General features: G+C 45.0%; 1 protein-coding gene and 1 long non-coding RNA gene across 3 annotated transcripts in view; one reads left to right on the forward strand and one right to left on the reverse strand.

Moving 5' to 3' along the window:
- Positions 1-3,994: 3,994 nt before the first annotated feature.
- Positions 3,995-7,392, reverse strand: LOC135987169 (uncharacterized). The gene is made up of 2 exons (XR_010605973.1): positions 6,925-7,392; positions 3,995-4,597 (listed from the first exon to the last, which is right to left on the reverse strand). It is a non-coding gene; the product is annotated as an uncharacterized LOC135987169 (long non-coding RNA).
- Positions 7,393-7,545: 153 nt separating this feature from the next.
- ATAD2B (ATPase family AAA domain containing 2B) overlaps positions 7,546-14,249 on the forward strand; it is an 85,449-nt gene continuing 78,745 nt past the window's right edge. For both annotated transcript variants that reach the window (XM_065631446.1, XM_065631447.1), the window contains exon 1: positions 7,546-7,984. In XM_065631446.1, coding sequence (XP_065487518.1) covers positions 7,829-7,984 — 156 coding nt within the window. In that variant the 5' untranslated portion in view covers positions 7,546-7,828. The remainder of the gene's footprint in view (positions 7,985-14,249) is intronic.

Below are 14,249 nucleotides of genomic sequence, written 5' to 3' on the forward strand. Positions count from 1 at the left end.
TCTCCTCCTGACAGAAGAACAAAAGCTGCGGTTTGTGTGTGTGTGTATGCGGGCGGGCAAAGGGCAAAAAGCGGCGTTCAGCGAGCGGCCACGACAGCGGAGAACGGGCCGGGTGTCCCGCACCCCCGCTGCGGGCCGGGCCGCCCCGGCTCCCTGCGCCTCCAGCCCCGCGCAGGCGGCGGCGACCGCGGCGCACGGGACCCTTTGGGGATGAGGGACGCCTCATTATGCGGGAAGGACTAATTAAGGGAGAGTGTTGACACATTGGAAAAGGAGCTGTGTGCCGAGCACAAAAGAGCAGCGCGGGGGTTGCAAAGCGGAGTTCCCGGGGGTGCATCGGGAAGGAGAAAAGGGGGCGAGGTTCCCGGGGGTCCCCCCGCTCTGTGAGCCCACGCGAAGTCACGTTCCGTGGGCCGGGGGTGCCAGGAGCCCTGCAGAACAAACCCCCCGGCAGCGATTCCCTGCGATTCCCAGCTCGCACCTGCATGCTTTTTAATAAGTTTTTTGTTGTTGTTGTTCAATAATTAGCGATGCACCGTAAAACATTCAGAGTTAACGTAAATTGAGCAGCGACAACTAGCTAATTCACGTTAATTAATGGGAAATCCACTGTGAATTTACAAGTGCGATAAAAGATAAATCTAAATGGAAAGGTAATACTTAATTGCGTGTCTTCTTCATGTCTTTCTGCAGCTCCTTAATTGTAACAATTAAAATTGTCTTCTTCAAATATACTGAAATAAGTTGCTTAGTTTCAGAGTTCAGTGAAGCTCAGTAAAGCAAGTCAAATCTGACCCTTGACAGTTACAATTTATTCCTCTTTGTAATGTACCTCATAATACACTAAACCTTTTGAAGGCAGTTGGATTAATCGTTAAGTTTTAACTGGATGAGATCTAATTACCACTTCTGCCTATGAATCTTCAGGGATAACAGCAAAGACATTCGCCTTTTGTTTTGGTGTAAAACACATGGAGTCTTATCTTTCAAAATACAGATTTCTGAGATTCTTTTCTCCCTGGGTTTGTTTCATGTGTTAAACAACTTTGAAATTTCTGGATTGAAGGCACTTGTTTGTTACGAGTGTTACTTCTTGATTCTATTGAGTTGTTTAAAATGTGTCTACATATACATAACTTTTCACAAGAATATCATGCCACTGTTGAAGAGTTGAGCAATTTACAGAGCGCTTGGTAAAGCTTCAGACGGTTGTTTTGCAGTGCCGGACTGTTTTTATATTTTCTTTCAATATTTTAAGTACATTGGCTCCATTTCGTTAAACACAAGTTGTTCAGTAATATGCTTAACTCTTGCTTGGGGGCCCTTTCTGCAAAAAATTTGTCGAGCCAAAGGTAAGCATGGAAGGAGGCAAGATTGGACTTACCTGGTGTAATGAAGCAAGTTCCCAACTGCAATCACATATTGATTTAGAAGATTAGGTCTATTACTGGAAATCAGAGTACAGCTGGAGATGTGCTGACCTGCTACAAAAGGAATCGGTGTCCTAGTGAATTTAGTGGTTTCTTAAAAGCTCTTTTAAGTACAGCTGCTCTCCCTCAGGACTGAAACTATTGACAAAGCACAGGAGTAAAGAAAATCTTTAGGAAGACAGTACTGCATTCAACTCCAGTGTAACGGAAAAAATCAGTTTTCTTAAAAGCTGGAAATGTTCAAGTTAAGCATGTTGTTACAATCAAGACCACTAAAATCCTTTTAGACTCTCTGCATTTCATACAGCTTTTTCTCTGGCAAGAAACAGTACAAGAGATGAACAGAAGCAAACGGTCCTTTTCTTACTGTGCGGTGAATAGAAGCAAACAGCCCAGACTGAGTCTGATGAAAAAACTCTTAACAGGGTATTCATGAGATGAATACAACCATCTCATGCCCCCTTTGTTCAAAAGAGATCAGATGCAGTGGTGTGGAAGACAGTAACAACCCCTGAACTTGTTTTATAACGTAGGAGTGAATCTCAGTGTTGGCAAAGCAAAGCAGCGTTTCAGCTGTCACCAGCCATCCCATCAAGGTCGCAGAAGAACCAGTACACATAGTGTATCTAAAAAACAAGCAGAAAATTAATTTCGAAGGGATATTTTTAAACCACGTATTTAACAAGATTAAGCCGTGCCAGAGGAAGCCATCAGCTACCTACAATTAAACATCAGCACATTGGCTGTATTGATTGACCTTAACTTGAGATAGCAGTTGTTGCCCGAAGCCTTTTCTAAGTGTATGCAGAGCTGGGGCAGAATGGGAGGGAAATGGGACTGCAAAATAAATAGAATAGAATCTGGTTATTCTGTACTTGGCAATTCCATTGACAAAGACAGCACATTCCTCTGCGAAGTGTCCTTTCCCCCCTGCTCCTTGCAGGAATGTTTATACCTTGTAGGCTGCCACTCAGGGAGAAACAGCTCAAGAAACTGATGTTTCTCGAAATTTAGCTGTGCAATGGAAAAGCGAGTCATGGTTTTATGGGAGATGTTGGGTGAATCTGCATTCATGAAGAGGGTGTTACCCCCATGCAATGGAAAGAACATCCTGTTGGACTCTTGGACAAGAAAAGGGAATACAGCTTCAATTTTTAAAGTAGTGTGGAATGCATAAAACCATGAAAAATTCCAGACAGCCTAAGCAACTGTTTGTACCAGATAATACACATTTGGAAATAACATATGATGCGAATTCTCAAAACAAAGACACTTTTAAGTGAAATTACAATGACGATATGGTAGTGTAGTTTATGAGATCGTTCTTGGACGCGTAACAAGAAAACACACTTTTAAAGCTAAGATTGTGTGTGAGGACTGGGGAGATTTATGAGCAAATAGTGTTTCTGATGGACTTCCCATGTGACCTTAATCAAGCCATTGCACTTTCGTGTGCTCCTAAAGCTTATCTAGAAATGTGTTAAATGCCTATTTTTATCGCAAGCATTTTAGGAGAGAGTCTGTTTGTTACTACAAAGCTATACATCACCCAGCATTGTAACAGGCTGGTGGTACTACTTTGAAATGATTAATGATCAGAAACACCAAAGTGAGATGATTTACCACTTTTGTCCAAGACCAAAGCAATTTACAGCCTGAATGATGTTAAAAAACGGACCCTGCTTACAATATCATCAGCCTGTTTCACGCAATTATTAGTGTTAGAAAAACTATCTACTCTAACCTTAGCTCAACGGGAAAAACGTTGTGGAAGCTAATGGCTAGATATGATGGGAAGACAATTTGGAAATATTAGGAGGTAAGTTATACCACTCCCATTTAACGTCATCTAAGAAATCTACTCTCTGATCCCGCTTCAAGTTGCACTGATGTTATCTACTGTAGTGAGGAAAACAATCTTCAGATAACTGTGCTGATAACAGGACTGAACATTAACTATTTCTAAAACATAATTATACAGTTTTAAATGATAATGGGAGTTGTCAAATAATGGGCCATCTTTAATAACACTGTAAAATGCTTGCAGTGTGAAGTGACTGTATCACGTTCAAGTTCAAGGTGGTACCAATCCTGACTACTGGATGCGGCTCATTGGCTGTTTCCAAACTTACATCCCATGGGCACGTCTGTGTAATGGGCAATCTCAGGAGAAACCACACAATCTTAATTTCCTAACATCCCCTCGGGAAAGGAGTTAGGGTAGGTTTACCTAAGCAAGATCTCTTGTGAATCTTTTTTAAGATTCAGCTGAAACCAGAATGAGTTGATAGTGTGGCAGAGCGGAGCACACAAGGGCTTAAAAAGAGAGTCCTGAAAAGATGATTTGATTTCCATTCTTTGGAATGTTACAGCTATTCAGAGATACTGCACAGCAATCTCTGGTAAATTGTCCATGATTGAAGCAAATGGTAACTCACTGAATAAAGCCCTCTGGTCCTTACTAGGCTGAAACTCTCTAAAAAGTTCTGAATAAGGGATGAAGGACTTTTGTTGTAACGTGTTCCAAATGTCTTTGTAAAATAGGGACAGGCAGCAACAAAATCTTCCATCTCCAAATATTTATTGTGCCATTAAACACTACTCACGGAACAAACCAAGGCTTTCTATCCTCGGTCATTTTTTAGTGTCGTTTTACATTGCTAAGTCCCAATAAGATTTCATTCCCCAAGCCTTGTTTAACGGAAAGGGATTCTTCTGCTCAAGTACTTTTTCATGTTTTTCCAGTTTCCCAGTGGTGTATCTGCCACAGCAGATGTCGTGCCTTCTTTCTCATATGTTTCAGGTATGTTCATCTTCTTTTCTGAACAACTGGAGATAAGAGAGTGTTGAACACTGCTGGAAGCTTCGGTATTTGTTATAAATTGGTTTTATCTGAAATGAAGTCCTTCCCAATGGCATTTATTTCCAGAAGTATTTAGACATCTGTCTGTCACACCAAACTGCAATTCTTGAAATTGAATCTTACTGGGAATGAGCTCTGCAAATTCTTACATAACACTTCGTGGAGTGTGGCTGCAGTCGTTCTCCCCTTCCTTTCTTCATTGTCTTTTGTCTTTTGCTACTCAGAGTTCTTATATTTTTCACAAAGCTTTTCCTGCATGTAGAGTGCTGAAGAGGGTCCAAACAGGTTTTTAATTCTGTTTTGTCTTCATATGACACTCAAATCAAACAACAGATATGAAAAATGGGAACAAGTAAATTCTTGGATTAGTAAAATTACTCTAAATCCATTTGTACAGCAATTCATCTTTCATTGTTAAACTGCATTTAAATCTCAAAGTATGTGTGATATAAAATAGCAATTGTATGTTAACAAGTTTTTAGTCTTACAAACAAAAAATCCAAACAAAACTAACAAGCAAACTTTGTAATTCATGATTTATTCATTTATATTGTCAGTACTAAAAATGGCGATGGAGCTCACATAGAAGCTATAAAGCCGTAAGGTGTTTGAGTCAAAATAACTAGGCACACCCTGTATGAGGAACAAGACAACCAAGAAACCTGAAAATAAAACCATCTGTGAAAAACAATCTAGGGAGTAAACATCCAAAATGAAGCGTGTCTCTACATGTTCCCTACTCTGCTAACATAATGAGAATACACCACTAAAAATGTTTAAAGCAGTGAGCAGGGATTTTTAACTACATCAGTCCCTCTACCAGAGTAGTCCCTCTGGCGTCATAAAGAGGACTCACTTGAGGATGGCTCACAGGAATGAGATCAGAACACTAAAAATAAATTAAAAAAAAAAAAGAAAAAAAGGTCACAACCATGGTAAAAATATTTAGTAAATACAAAATGAATATCTTTTAAGATGTGGGTTTTCTGTTGCTTCAAGCAGATCTGGATAGGCACCCAGGAAAATCAACTTGCTTGCATAACAACCAAGTTTATTTTACTTTTAAAAAGTCATCAGCGTTCATGAGAGGAGGAGTGCTGGTTTGAATCAGGCATGTTGCAAACAGATGTTATGCAAGTTTCCCCAAACAGTCCTGCCAATGCATTGCAATCCTGAGTTATGACATTCACTGTAACTGCTGCAGTCTGGGCCCTTTTTTGGGCCACGGATTGATCTGTTGGTTTTCCCAAAATGGGGATGATATTTTTGTGATGCACACAAAAACTCGAAGATCAACCTATTATTTTTCATTTTCAGACCAACAGAATTTGGACACCATATCTGAGTTACATGGCCTATCAGTAGTAGAAGAAAGAAACGGAAAAGTACTTTGTCATCATATGATTGTGATACTAACTCTTCTTAGCAAACGTATCTCCTGGTTCATTCCCACATTGTGTTTGGTATGGACAGTCTCTTGCAGTTTCCTTTTATTCTTGCTTTTGAAGGATAAAAGGAAAGTAGTTTCCAAATATCATTTTCAAAAACCATCATAGGTTTTTAATTAAAATACTCCTTTAGCCTACAAGTGTATGAAATGGCTACATCTTTTCATAACCTTCAAACAAATAAACAAATAAACAAAGTATGTGAAACATAACAAAACTAATCTCACTGAGCAGAACAACTATACTTTTGAAAGACCCTGCAGATTCTTCAACAGGAGATAAAGTACTGTTGCTAATACAGATTAAAAGCTCCCGAGAGTGTCAGATAAGAAAAAGACCACAGTTCCTATTCCCAAATACATGGTGTTTTGGAGTATCTCATAAAAATGAAAATTTGTCACTGTTCATAGTAAGAAAATTTTTGTTTGGAAATCTAAATAGCCCATTTTTTATTATATCCTAATGTCATTGTTGTATATTTTATATTTTAAGTACATGCTCTACCATACTTTAGAAAGATGTGGGACTACACAGGTAAAGCAGAAGAATAGTTTTTACATTGATTGTTCTTTACTAAAACATTATTGCACTTTCCATCTTTAAACAATAAAAGTACGTTGATAAAGCTTGCTTGAGCCTAGCAGCCCGAGCCACATGATCATAACTTCATTATACTATTATTTTTTGTTAAAGAAGCAGGAAGCACTGAAATAAATTGCTGAGCAGTGTCAAACAAGTCAGTGTGAAAATTAAAAGGTTGAGACTTTGTCACCTATGGCTCTACGCGTGTGTTGGTTGGCTACATTTCTCTTACAAAGCGTTTGGTTTGGGGGCTTATGTGCGGGCACTGCGGTAAGTTCAATCAAGGGCAACAACGTGTGGTGAGAGACGAGTGATTCTTAATGCACATCAGCAAGAAGGCATTGGATTATAGTTTGTGGATAGTCTGAAAAGCATTTAGGCATCCAATGTCCTGTAACACATACTATTCTTCTGCCCTCTAAAATGAGGTTATTTGAGCTGAGATAGAGGAGGGATGCGAGAGAAAAATAAGCTTTCCAGCCACTGAGCAATGAGCATCAAATGCGAGTTGCGGTTATCGGCGGACCTGTGTGTCAGGTGAAGCAAGGGCGCGTTCCCGACAGCCTGCCTATCAACGGGGCTCCTTAATAGCGAGACTCACCAGGCTGGGAAATAGCTTTCCACGGAAAATGGTGGAGATCGCGTCCTTGATCGGCTCGCCTGCGCTGTCCTGTCAGCGCCCGGGGCCGAGCGGACCGGGCAGGCCCGGGGCCGAGCTCCCGGGGCGGTGGCAACGGTCCCGCTTCCCGCGGCCCCGGCCGGCCGCTTCTCCCCCGGCCCCAACGCACCCCCGGCGGGCGGTTCCGCGGGTAGGGCCCGTCCCGCGGCCCCGCCGGCTCCGCAGCGGCCGCAGGTCACGGCCCCCGCTCCCCTCAGCCTGGCAGGACCGCGCGCCCCCGCCCCGGCTCCCCTGCGGAGCGCCCTGCCCGCTGTCAAGCCGGCAAGCCGCCGTCCCTCCGGTTGCGCCCCCCGCCGTTCTCTCCCCCGGGGCAACGGCGGGGACCCCGCCAGGCGCCTCACGGCCGCGCCGCTCCCGGGGGACCGGCCGGGAACCGCCACCGCCCCCGCGGCGGACCGCGCCAGGCCCATAGAGCGGCGCCGGCGCCGTGCTAGAACGTACGCAGCGGGGGCCGCCTCGGCCTGCGCACGGCGGCTGCGGTGGCGCCGCCGCAGCGCCCCCTGGCGGCAATCGCCGGGCGTCGCCGCCGGTCAGAGGAGAGAAAGGGAGAAGGGACAGTAATGGCGGCCAGTTAGTGCGAGACTGAGCCGAGGAGGCGGCGGCAGCGACGGGAGGAGCCGGCGCGGCTCCGTCTGTGGCTCTGCCCGGCGGACCGGCTTCCCCAGAGGACTTTTTCTCCTTCCTCCCCCTCCCCCCTTCCCCCTCTCCCTCCCCTTCCCCTCCCTGCCCGAGCCCCCGCCTGTCCGCCCTCCCTCCTCCCTCCGCGCCGGCAGCGGCGGCGGCAGCAGCGGCGGCCCCGGCCCCCGTGTCCCCCCTCCCCGGGGCCATGGTGAACACCAGGAAGAGCTCCTTGCGCCCCCTGGGCAAAGCGGCGGCCGCTGCGGCCGGAGCCGGCAGCCATTTCATCTCGTCCCGCACCCGCTCTTCCAAGAGGGGCACCAAGGCAGATGCGGCCGGGCTGGAGGAGACGGCGGCAGCGCGGGTGAGGAGCGGAGCGGGGCGCTCCCGGGGAGCGGCGCGGGGCGGGGGGGCAGCGGCGGCCAGGGGCCTTGGCCGGGGAGTCGCTGGGGACAGCGCCGCTGCCGCCGGGCGGGGGGGACGCGGGGACAGGAGCCGCGGGGCAGGGGGGGGGTGCCGAGACGGCTGTCGGCTTGCGGGAAGGAGGAGGGACGGCGGAGCCGGCGGGGAGCCCGGGGTGAGGAGGGACCGGGGAGGCGGGGGCAGCGTCACCCGCCGGCTCCCAGCCGGGTTCCCCCGCTCGGCGTGGGGAGGGCGGTCTCCGCTGGCTCGGCGACAGGCGCGGGCCGCTGCCAGGGGCCGGGGGCGGCCGGGGACGCGGGAGGCGAAGTTGCTGCGGTGCTGCCGCCGGTGTGCGCGCCGGGCCGGGGCCGGCAGGGCCGGCGGGCGGGGGGCCGGGGGCCGCGGGGCTCCCCCTGCGGCCGCGCCCGGCACTGCGCGCCTGCCAGACAAAAGTTGGGAGCTGCGCCTGCAGCAACTTCGCAATCCGCCTTCCCCGCTGCTGCCGGGTGTTTTTTTCTTTTCTTTTTCTTTCCCCAAATGACCTCAGTTCGGCTGAAGCGGGTGTTCGCGGCGGCTTCGGCGGGAGAAAGCTGATGTTTGGAAAAGCGCTCCCGTTTTTATGCCTCCCCCCTCCCCGCCGCAACTAAACCCCGCAAGGGGGGAGGATGTAATTTTGCCGGCGGGTTTAAGCTGAACGCTTTCCCAGCGTAACTTCTTGTAATAGCTTTGCTCGTGCGCTCTCATGGCAAGTGAGTCCTGCAGCCTGATTTGGAAAACTAACATTCGGTAAATTGTAAGAAGGAAATCGGGAGACTGTTTTTTTTTTTTTTTTCCCTTGTTGTCTCTAAACAGATTTGTTGACCACAGCTGCATTTCTTAAAATACAGGCAGGTTTTTTTCTTCTTCGTCTTCCTGTTAAAATTTTATGTATTGCTTTAAAGACTTGAACTAGTGGCTATACTTGCCTGATCTGCATATGTATTTTAAACACAGTGTAAATATGGAAGTGAAAATTGAGGGTCAAAGCGTTTGCCAGTCAGGCACCAACTGACTGTGTCCCAGGCTCTGCTAACAAGGAACTTCACCAGACAAGAAGAAAAACAGCAGTAACAGCGAGAGGCAGATCAGAAGGATGACACCTGGAATTGTCAGAAGATCTTCTGCCCCATACTTTCAGTTTTAAAATACTAACAAAAAAAGATAGTACTGACTAGATATTTTATTCCCTCTGTGCTTCTTTCATGCTTCACAGTTCTTCCCTTCCCCACATCTTACTTCTGCTTGTTGTCCCCTATTTCTTCCTTGTTTAATTTCGTTAGACTCATGGGGATGCAACACCATGGCTGTAAAAAGCTGCTCTACTTGTTCTAGTGTGCAGTTTCTATTTATTCATATCATGGGTCTTGTGGTTTGCGAGGCAAAGTTTGGCGTAACCCTTACTGGCTTGCTTTGCAGGGAGTTTACTGCAGCTAAAAGAATATAGACTGAGCTTCTTTCCAAATATCGTTAATCTATTAATTGTATTTTTATACTGCAAATCATTAAAATCTTTAAATTATGCTATTAACATGGTGCAAGGAAAGGAGATTGTGTAAAATATTGTCGTAAAATCTGTAAACACATCCCAGGATATTGCCCATGTTTCAAAAAAGCATTTTTTTCTGAAGTTAAGTGTATATTTTGGTGTGTGGGAATGGACTTGTCTCACTTCACAGCAAATCTCATGTGTTTGAGGTAGATATATATTTTTATTTTTAAAGATGTGATTGTGAAAGATGAGCAGAAGTTATCCCTGATTTCCCTCCCCCCCGGTGAATATTGAAATATATATCTCTCCCATCATATTTTAAAGTTATCTTTGTACAACTGTTTTTATTGTTCAGATGTAAGAATTTGTCAGCGATACACCATGTTTCTGAGCTCCTGAAGCTTCTTGAAGTAGCGCCAGAGAAGGATTTCAGTGATTAGAACATGAATAAGTGCAGCAGTAGGAAGACAAAGCCTTTGCTTTTGGACGTGACTGTCAGGAGACAGATAGTGGAGCTGCGTTCTGTACTGGGATCGTTTTCATGCAGTTGTATTTATTTTTTTCGAAGTTGACTGGAACAGCTTGTCCTTTTTAAACCTTTGGTGTGTCCCATCAGGAAACTGCCTTTCCACCAGCGGTTAATGGGGTTAATGGGCAGCGGGAGTTTGGAGCTCTGGCAGAGCTGGGACGGTTCTTATTTGCACTGTGGGACTTGATTTTCTTACGTGGAGGTTCTGACTTGGACTCCCAGAGAAATGCTCTTCCGTGGCGATGCCTGTAATTACCTTTCAGAATGTAATTTGAAAAGATCATCTATTTATTCTTTATTAGCAACAAAACCTGAGTTAGTTGTCTAATGGCATCCTGCAAGATGCTGATTAGGCCAGATGAGTGGCTAGGAGTTGCCTTCTACCTCTTTTACATCTATTTATCTTCCTTTTCTCTTTTTTCCTCCTGGCTTTTTCTGGTACACGTAGGTGGGGTTTTTTTGCATACATGTACAAGGATAGGCTTGAATCCCTCCTCTCCCAAGAACTTGCGTTAAGTTTCTAGTCTTCCAGCTCAACATTATGTTGAGTTATATATTAATAGTGTCCATTTTTGCTTGATCACAATCTGGAAGCAACACACGTCCTGTGGAAATAGGCCTTAATAGTCTAAATGCCTCTATCGTATTCTCCGTATTCCCTCTGTAGCACTCGCTCATCTTGGAGAAAGCAATGACGTCAGTTCGTGAAAAGTAAACTGTTTTGAACTATTGACTGGCAAGCACGCGTTCAGTGACTGGGATCAATACGTGTGTGCCCACTGACCAGAAGCCAGATTAAAATGAACAAAATCCCTCACTAAATGGATCAAGGAGGCAAGAAGTTTATTCTCTGAAATGATGTCATAGCAGAGTGCATAGAGAGGGTACGGAGAGGAAAAACTAGGCTATGTTTTCTTCCTGCTTCTAGGATTGATTTATACACTATTTAATAGAAACTGGAGCTGTCCCTACATAAATTTATATTTCTATCTTTATATAAATTCTATGTATTTTTCTTCCTTTCTAACATTAAAATTTGGGCAGTGTTATGGCTTTATACTAAAGCATTCTGACAAGAAAAGTGCATCAAAACCATCCAAAGTTTTCAGAAAGATATAATTGTAACACAAGGCTTATAAATCCAGTTGACTTCATTCACACTATGAAAGAATTGAGGATACTGTGACCACAGCTGGTTAAATTTGTGCTCTAGATTTATTAATGTCTGATGTTTTCAGATATTGAGTTGTGATTGTTGCTAACGTTTGGCGATTGAAATGATTTTTCTCAGTCACCTCAAAACACAAATCAAAAACGTCCATCAAGAAAACTAATGAACTTCTTGTGAAATAAACGCTCTCAAATCGCTTCAGCATATTAGTTAGACATTTTAGAAATGTATATCAAGATTAGCTTAATTTAATTAGCCAAGAAAGCATTAGCAGTGCCTTAAAAGCTACTTGAGGGCCCTGTAACACGCGATCCTGGCTAAAAGTAGGACTGTCGGCATCGTCCGACTTACTCGCTGGCAACCCAGAGCTCTCCATTGTACCTAATTGCTAATAGGAGCAAACACGGAGTAGGGGGTTGACATCGAGTGCTGCAGCGTGGGAAAGTATGAAGCTGAGCAGCATTTTTGTGCCCTGTAATACCGATATATTTCAGCGTCTCTTGCTGTAATTTGTCAGCCTGTAACAGTAAATATATTTTTTCTAATTTCTGGGTGATAACGCAGCTTTCATAGCATAAGCTCATGGCTGTGTTTTACTCCTTAAGAAGTGTTTAATGGTCAGCTATGCAAAAATGTAGAAAACGAACTTTAAAAAATTATTATTATTTCTCTCAAAATATTAGATTTAAGCATACCCCTTACAGCTTTCTAAAAAATTAAATTTTCCTTTACGGAAGAGCCTGATTCATATTAGCCTATTTTCTTTGTCTTCTTTGCAAAGTGTCTTACAGTTTTCTGAATGTTCTGTGGTTTAGAATGAAACTATAGAAAAAGTTGAAGTTTTCTTACGCTAGAAAAATTACTTTTGATGGCCACCCACGTGCAAAACTCTTCAGGGAAAAAAAAAGCTCCTCTCAAATACCTGTGTTTTTAAAGAACTGCATTGTCTTACTGTTCAAGTTTACAGTAACATCGATAAAGGTGCAGAGGCTAATGCTTTTACAGTCCTTCGAAATACATCCTGAAATACAGAGCCTCGTGAACGTATTCTGAACAATTTCAGTTAAAGGCAGATTCCCAAGAAAGCTCATCTTTTCGGTGCGTAATCAAATGTCGGGTTCTTTCTGCTTTAGTGGTCTGCTGCTCTTTTGGGACTTAGCAGGAGAAAATCAGTGATCTAAACCGGATCGTGCAGTCTGTTCCTCGGTGGCGTGATATTAATCCATCTGTGAACAGTGGGAAATTGAGCAATTGTTGGAAGCAATCGATGTCCAAGTTTCTGTCAAAATACGGTACAGTCAGCATTTGTAATCCTTCCGTGTTTCCAAAGGGGATGTCCCGAGTTTGCATTCTCCCTGTGTATCTTGCCAAATGAGTCTGGGCTGCTATCAGAAGTGTGGACACCGCTGGTGGGTACATGGTTTGTTTGGGTGGCGGTCGCGCATCCTGCTCGGTGCTGGTTGTCTCTGCTGTCCCACTGGTCCAGGGCCTGATGAGGAAGCAACCTGTGGACTAATCAGAGTCTCACACAGAATCACAGAGTGGTTGGGGTCGGAAGGGACCTCTGGAGATCATCCAGTCCAACCCACCTGCTAGAGCAGGTTCACCAGAGCAGATCACACAGGAACGTGTCCAGGCGGGTTTGAATGTCTCCAGAGAAGGAGACTCCACAGCCTCTCTGGGCAGCCTGGTCCAGGGCTCTGGCTCCTCAAAGGACAGAAGTTTCTCCTCATGTTTAGATGGAACCTCCTGTGCTTCAGTCTGTGCTCATTGCCCTTCATCCTGTCGTTGGACACCACTGAAGAGTCTGGTCCATTCTCTTGGCACCCACCTTGAGATATTTATAAACATTGATGAGATCCCCTCTCAGCTTCTCTTCTCCAGGCTGAACAGCCCCAGCTCTCTCAGTGTCTCCTCATAAGAAAGATGCTCCAGACCCCTCATCATCTTCACAGCCCTCGCTGGACTCCCTCCAGTAGTTTCTTGTCCTTCTTAAACTGGGGAGCCCAGAACTGGACACACAACTCCAGATGTGGCCTCACCAGGGCAGAGCAGAGGGGGAGGAGCAACCTCCCTCCACCTGCTGCTCACACTTTTCCTGATGCACCACAGGTACCATTGGCCTTCTTGGCCACCAGGGCACCTTGTTGACTCATGGTCAACCTGTTGTCGACCAGAACTCCCAAGTCCTTCTCTGCAGAGCTGGTTTCCAGCAGATCTGCCCCTGACCTGTACTGGTGCCTGGGGTTGTTCCTCCCCAGCGCAGGACCCTGCACTTGCCCTTGTTGAATTTCATGAGGTTCTTCTCTGCCCAGCCCTCCAGTCTGTGGAAGGAGTGAATGAGACCTCCAAAGCATACTCAGGAATGTCAACTTGTTGATATTTGATGTGCTGCGTTGCTTCCTCCAGATATTTGGCTTGTCCCAAAGTAATATTAATAAACGCTGCTTTTCCCAACTACTGTCTCTCAGTTAAAACTTAAAGCAGAAGGCTTAACCCATTGCCACAAGAGATCCCATGATGGTTTTGCAAGAGTGGCGTACGGCTTGGGGTTATGCAAGATAATTAGCTCAGGTAATTACATTCTCATCATTTCCATCCCCCTGTAGTTTCAGTTGGATGTGGAATAGTTTTGCACCTCCTGCCCTAAATTGTTGAGTATTTGGTGTACTGTGGAAAAGTTTTCATTCCGATCTGATGATGCTTTAGATGATTTCTGCATAAAATTTTATAAAACATTTCTCAAACCAAAGCATCCGGCAAGTAGGCATCAGCGAGCTGAAGCTTTCACTGCTCTTGCTTTGTGGCCGTGACTATTTTAATGGATGCTGATCATTTATTAGATATTTTAGCTCTAAATATATGACTTTGTGTGTGAGTAGTATCACTCATGAACCCACTTATTGCAGAGAGAGCTGACAATATTTTTTCAGCCTTTTTCATCTTATCATTTTCTCTCCTTTTTTTTGGTATTCTTCATGCTTTGCTGCTTTTTCTAA

This window comes from Caloenas nicobarica, chromosome 3, assembly GCF_036013445.1.
Source record: "Caloenas nicobarica isolate bCalNic1 chromosome 3, bCalNic1.hap1, whole genome shotgun sequence".
Lineage (NCBI taxonomy): Eukaryota > Metazoa > Chordata > Aves > Columbiformes > Columbidae > Caloenas > Caloenas nicobarica.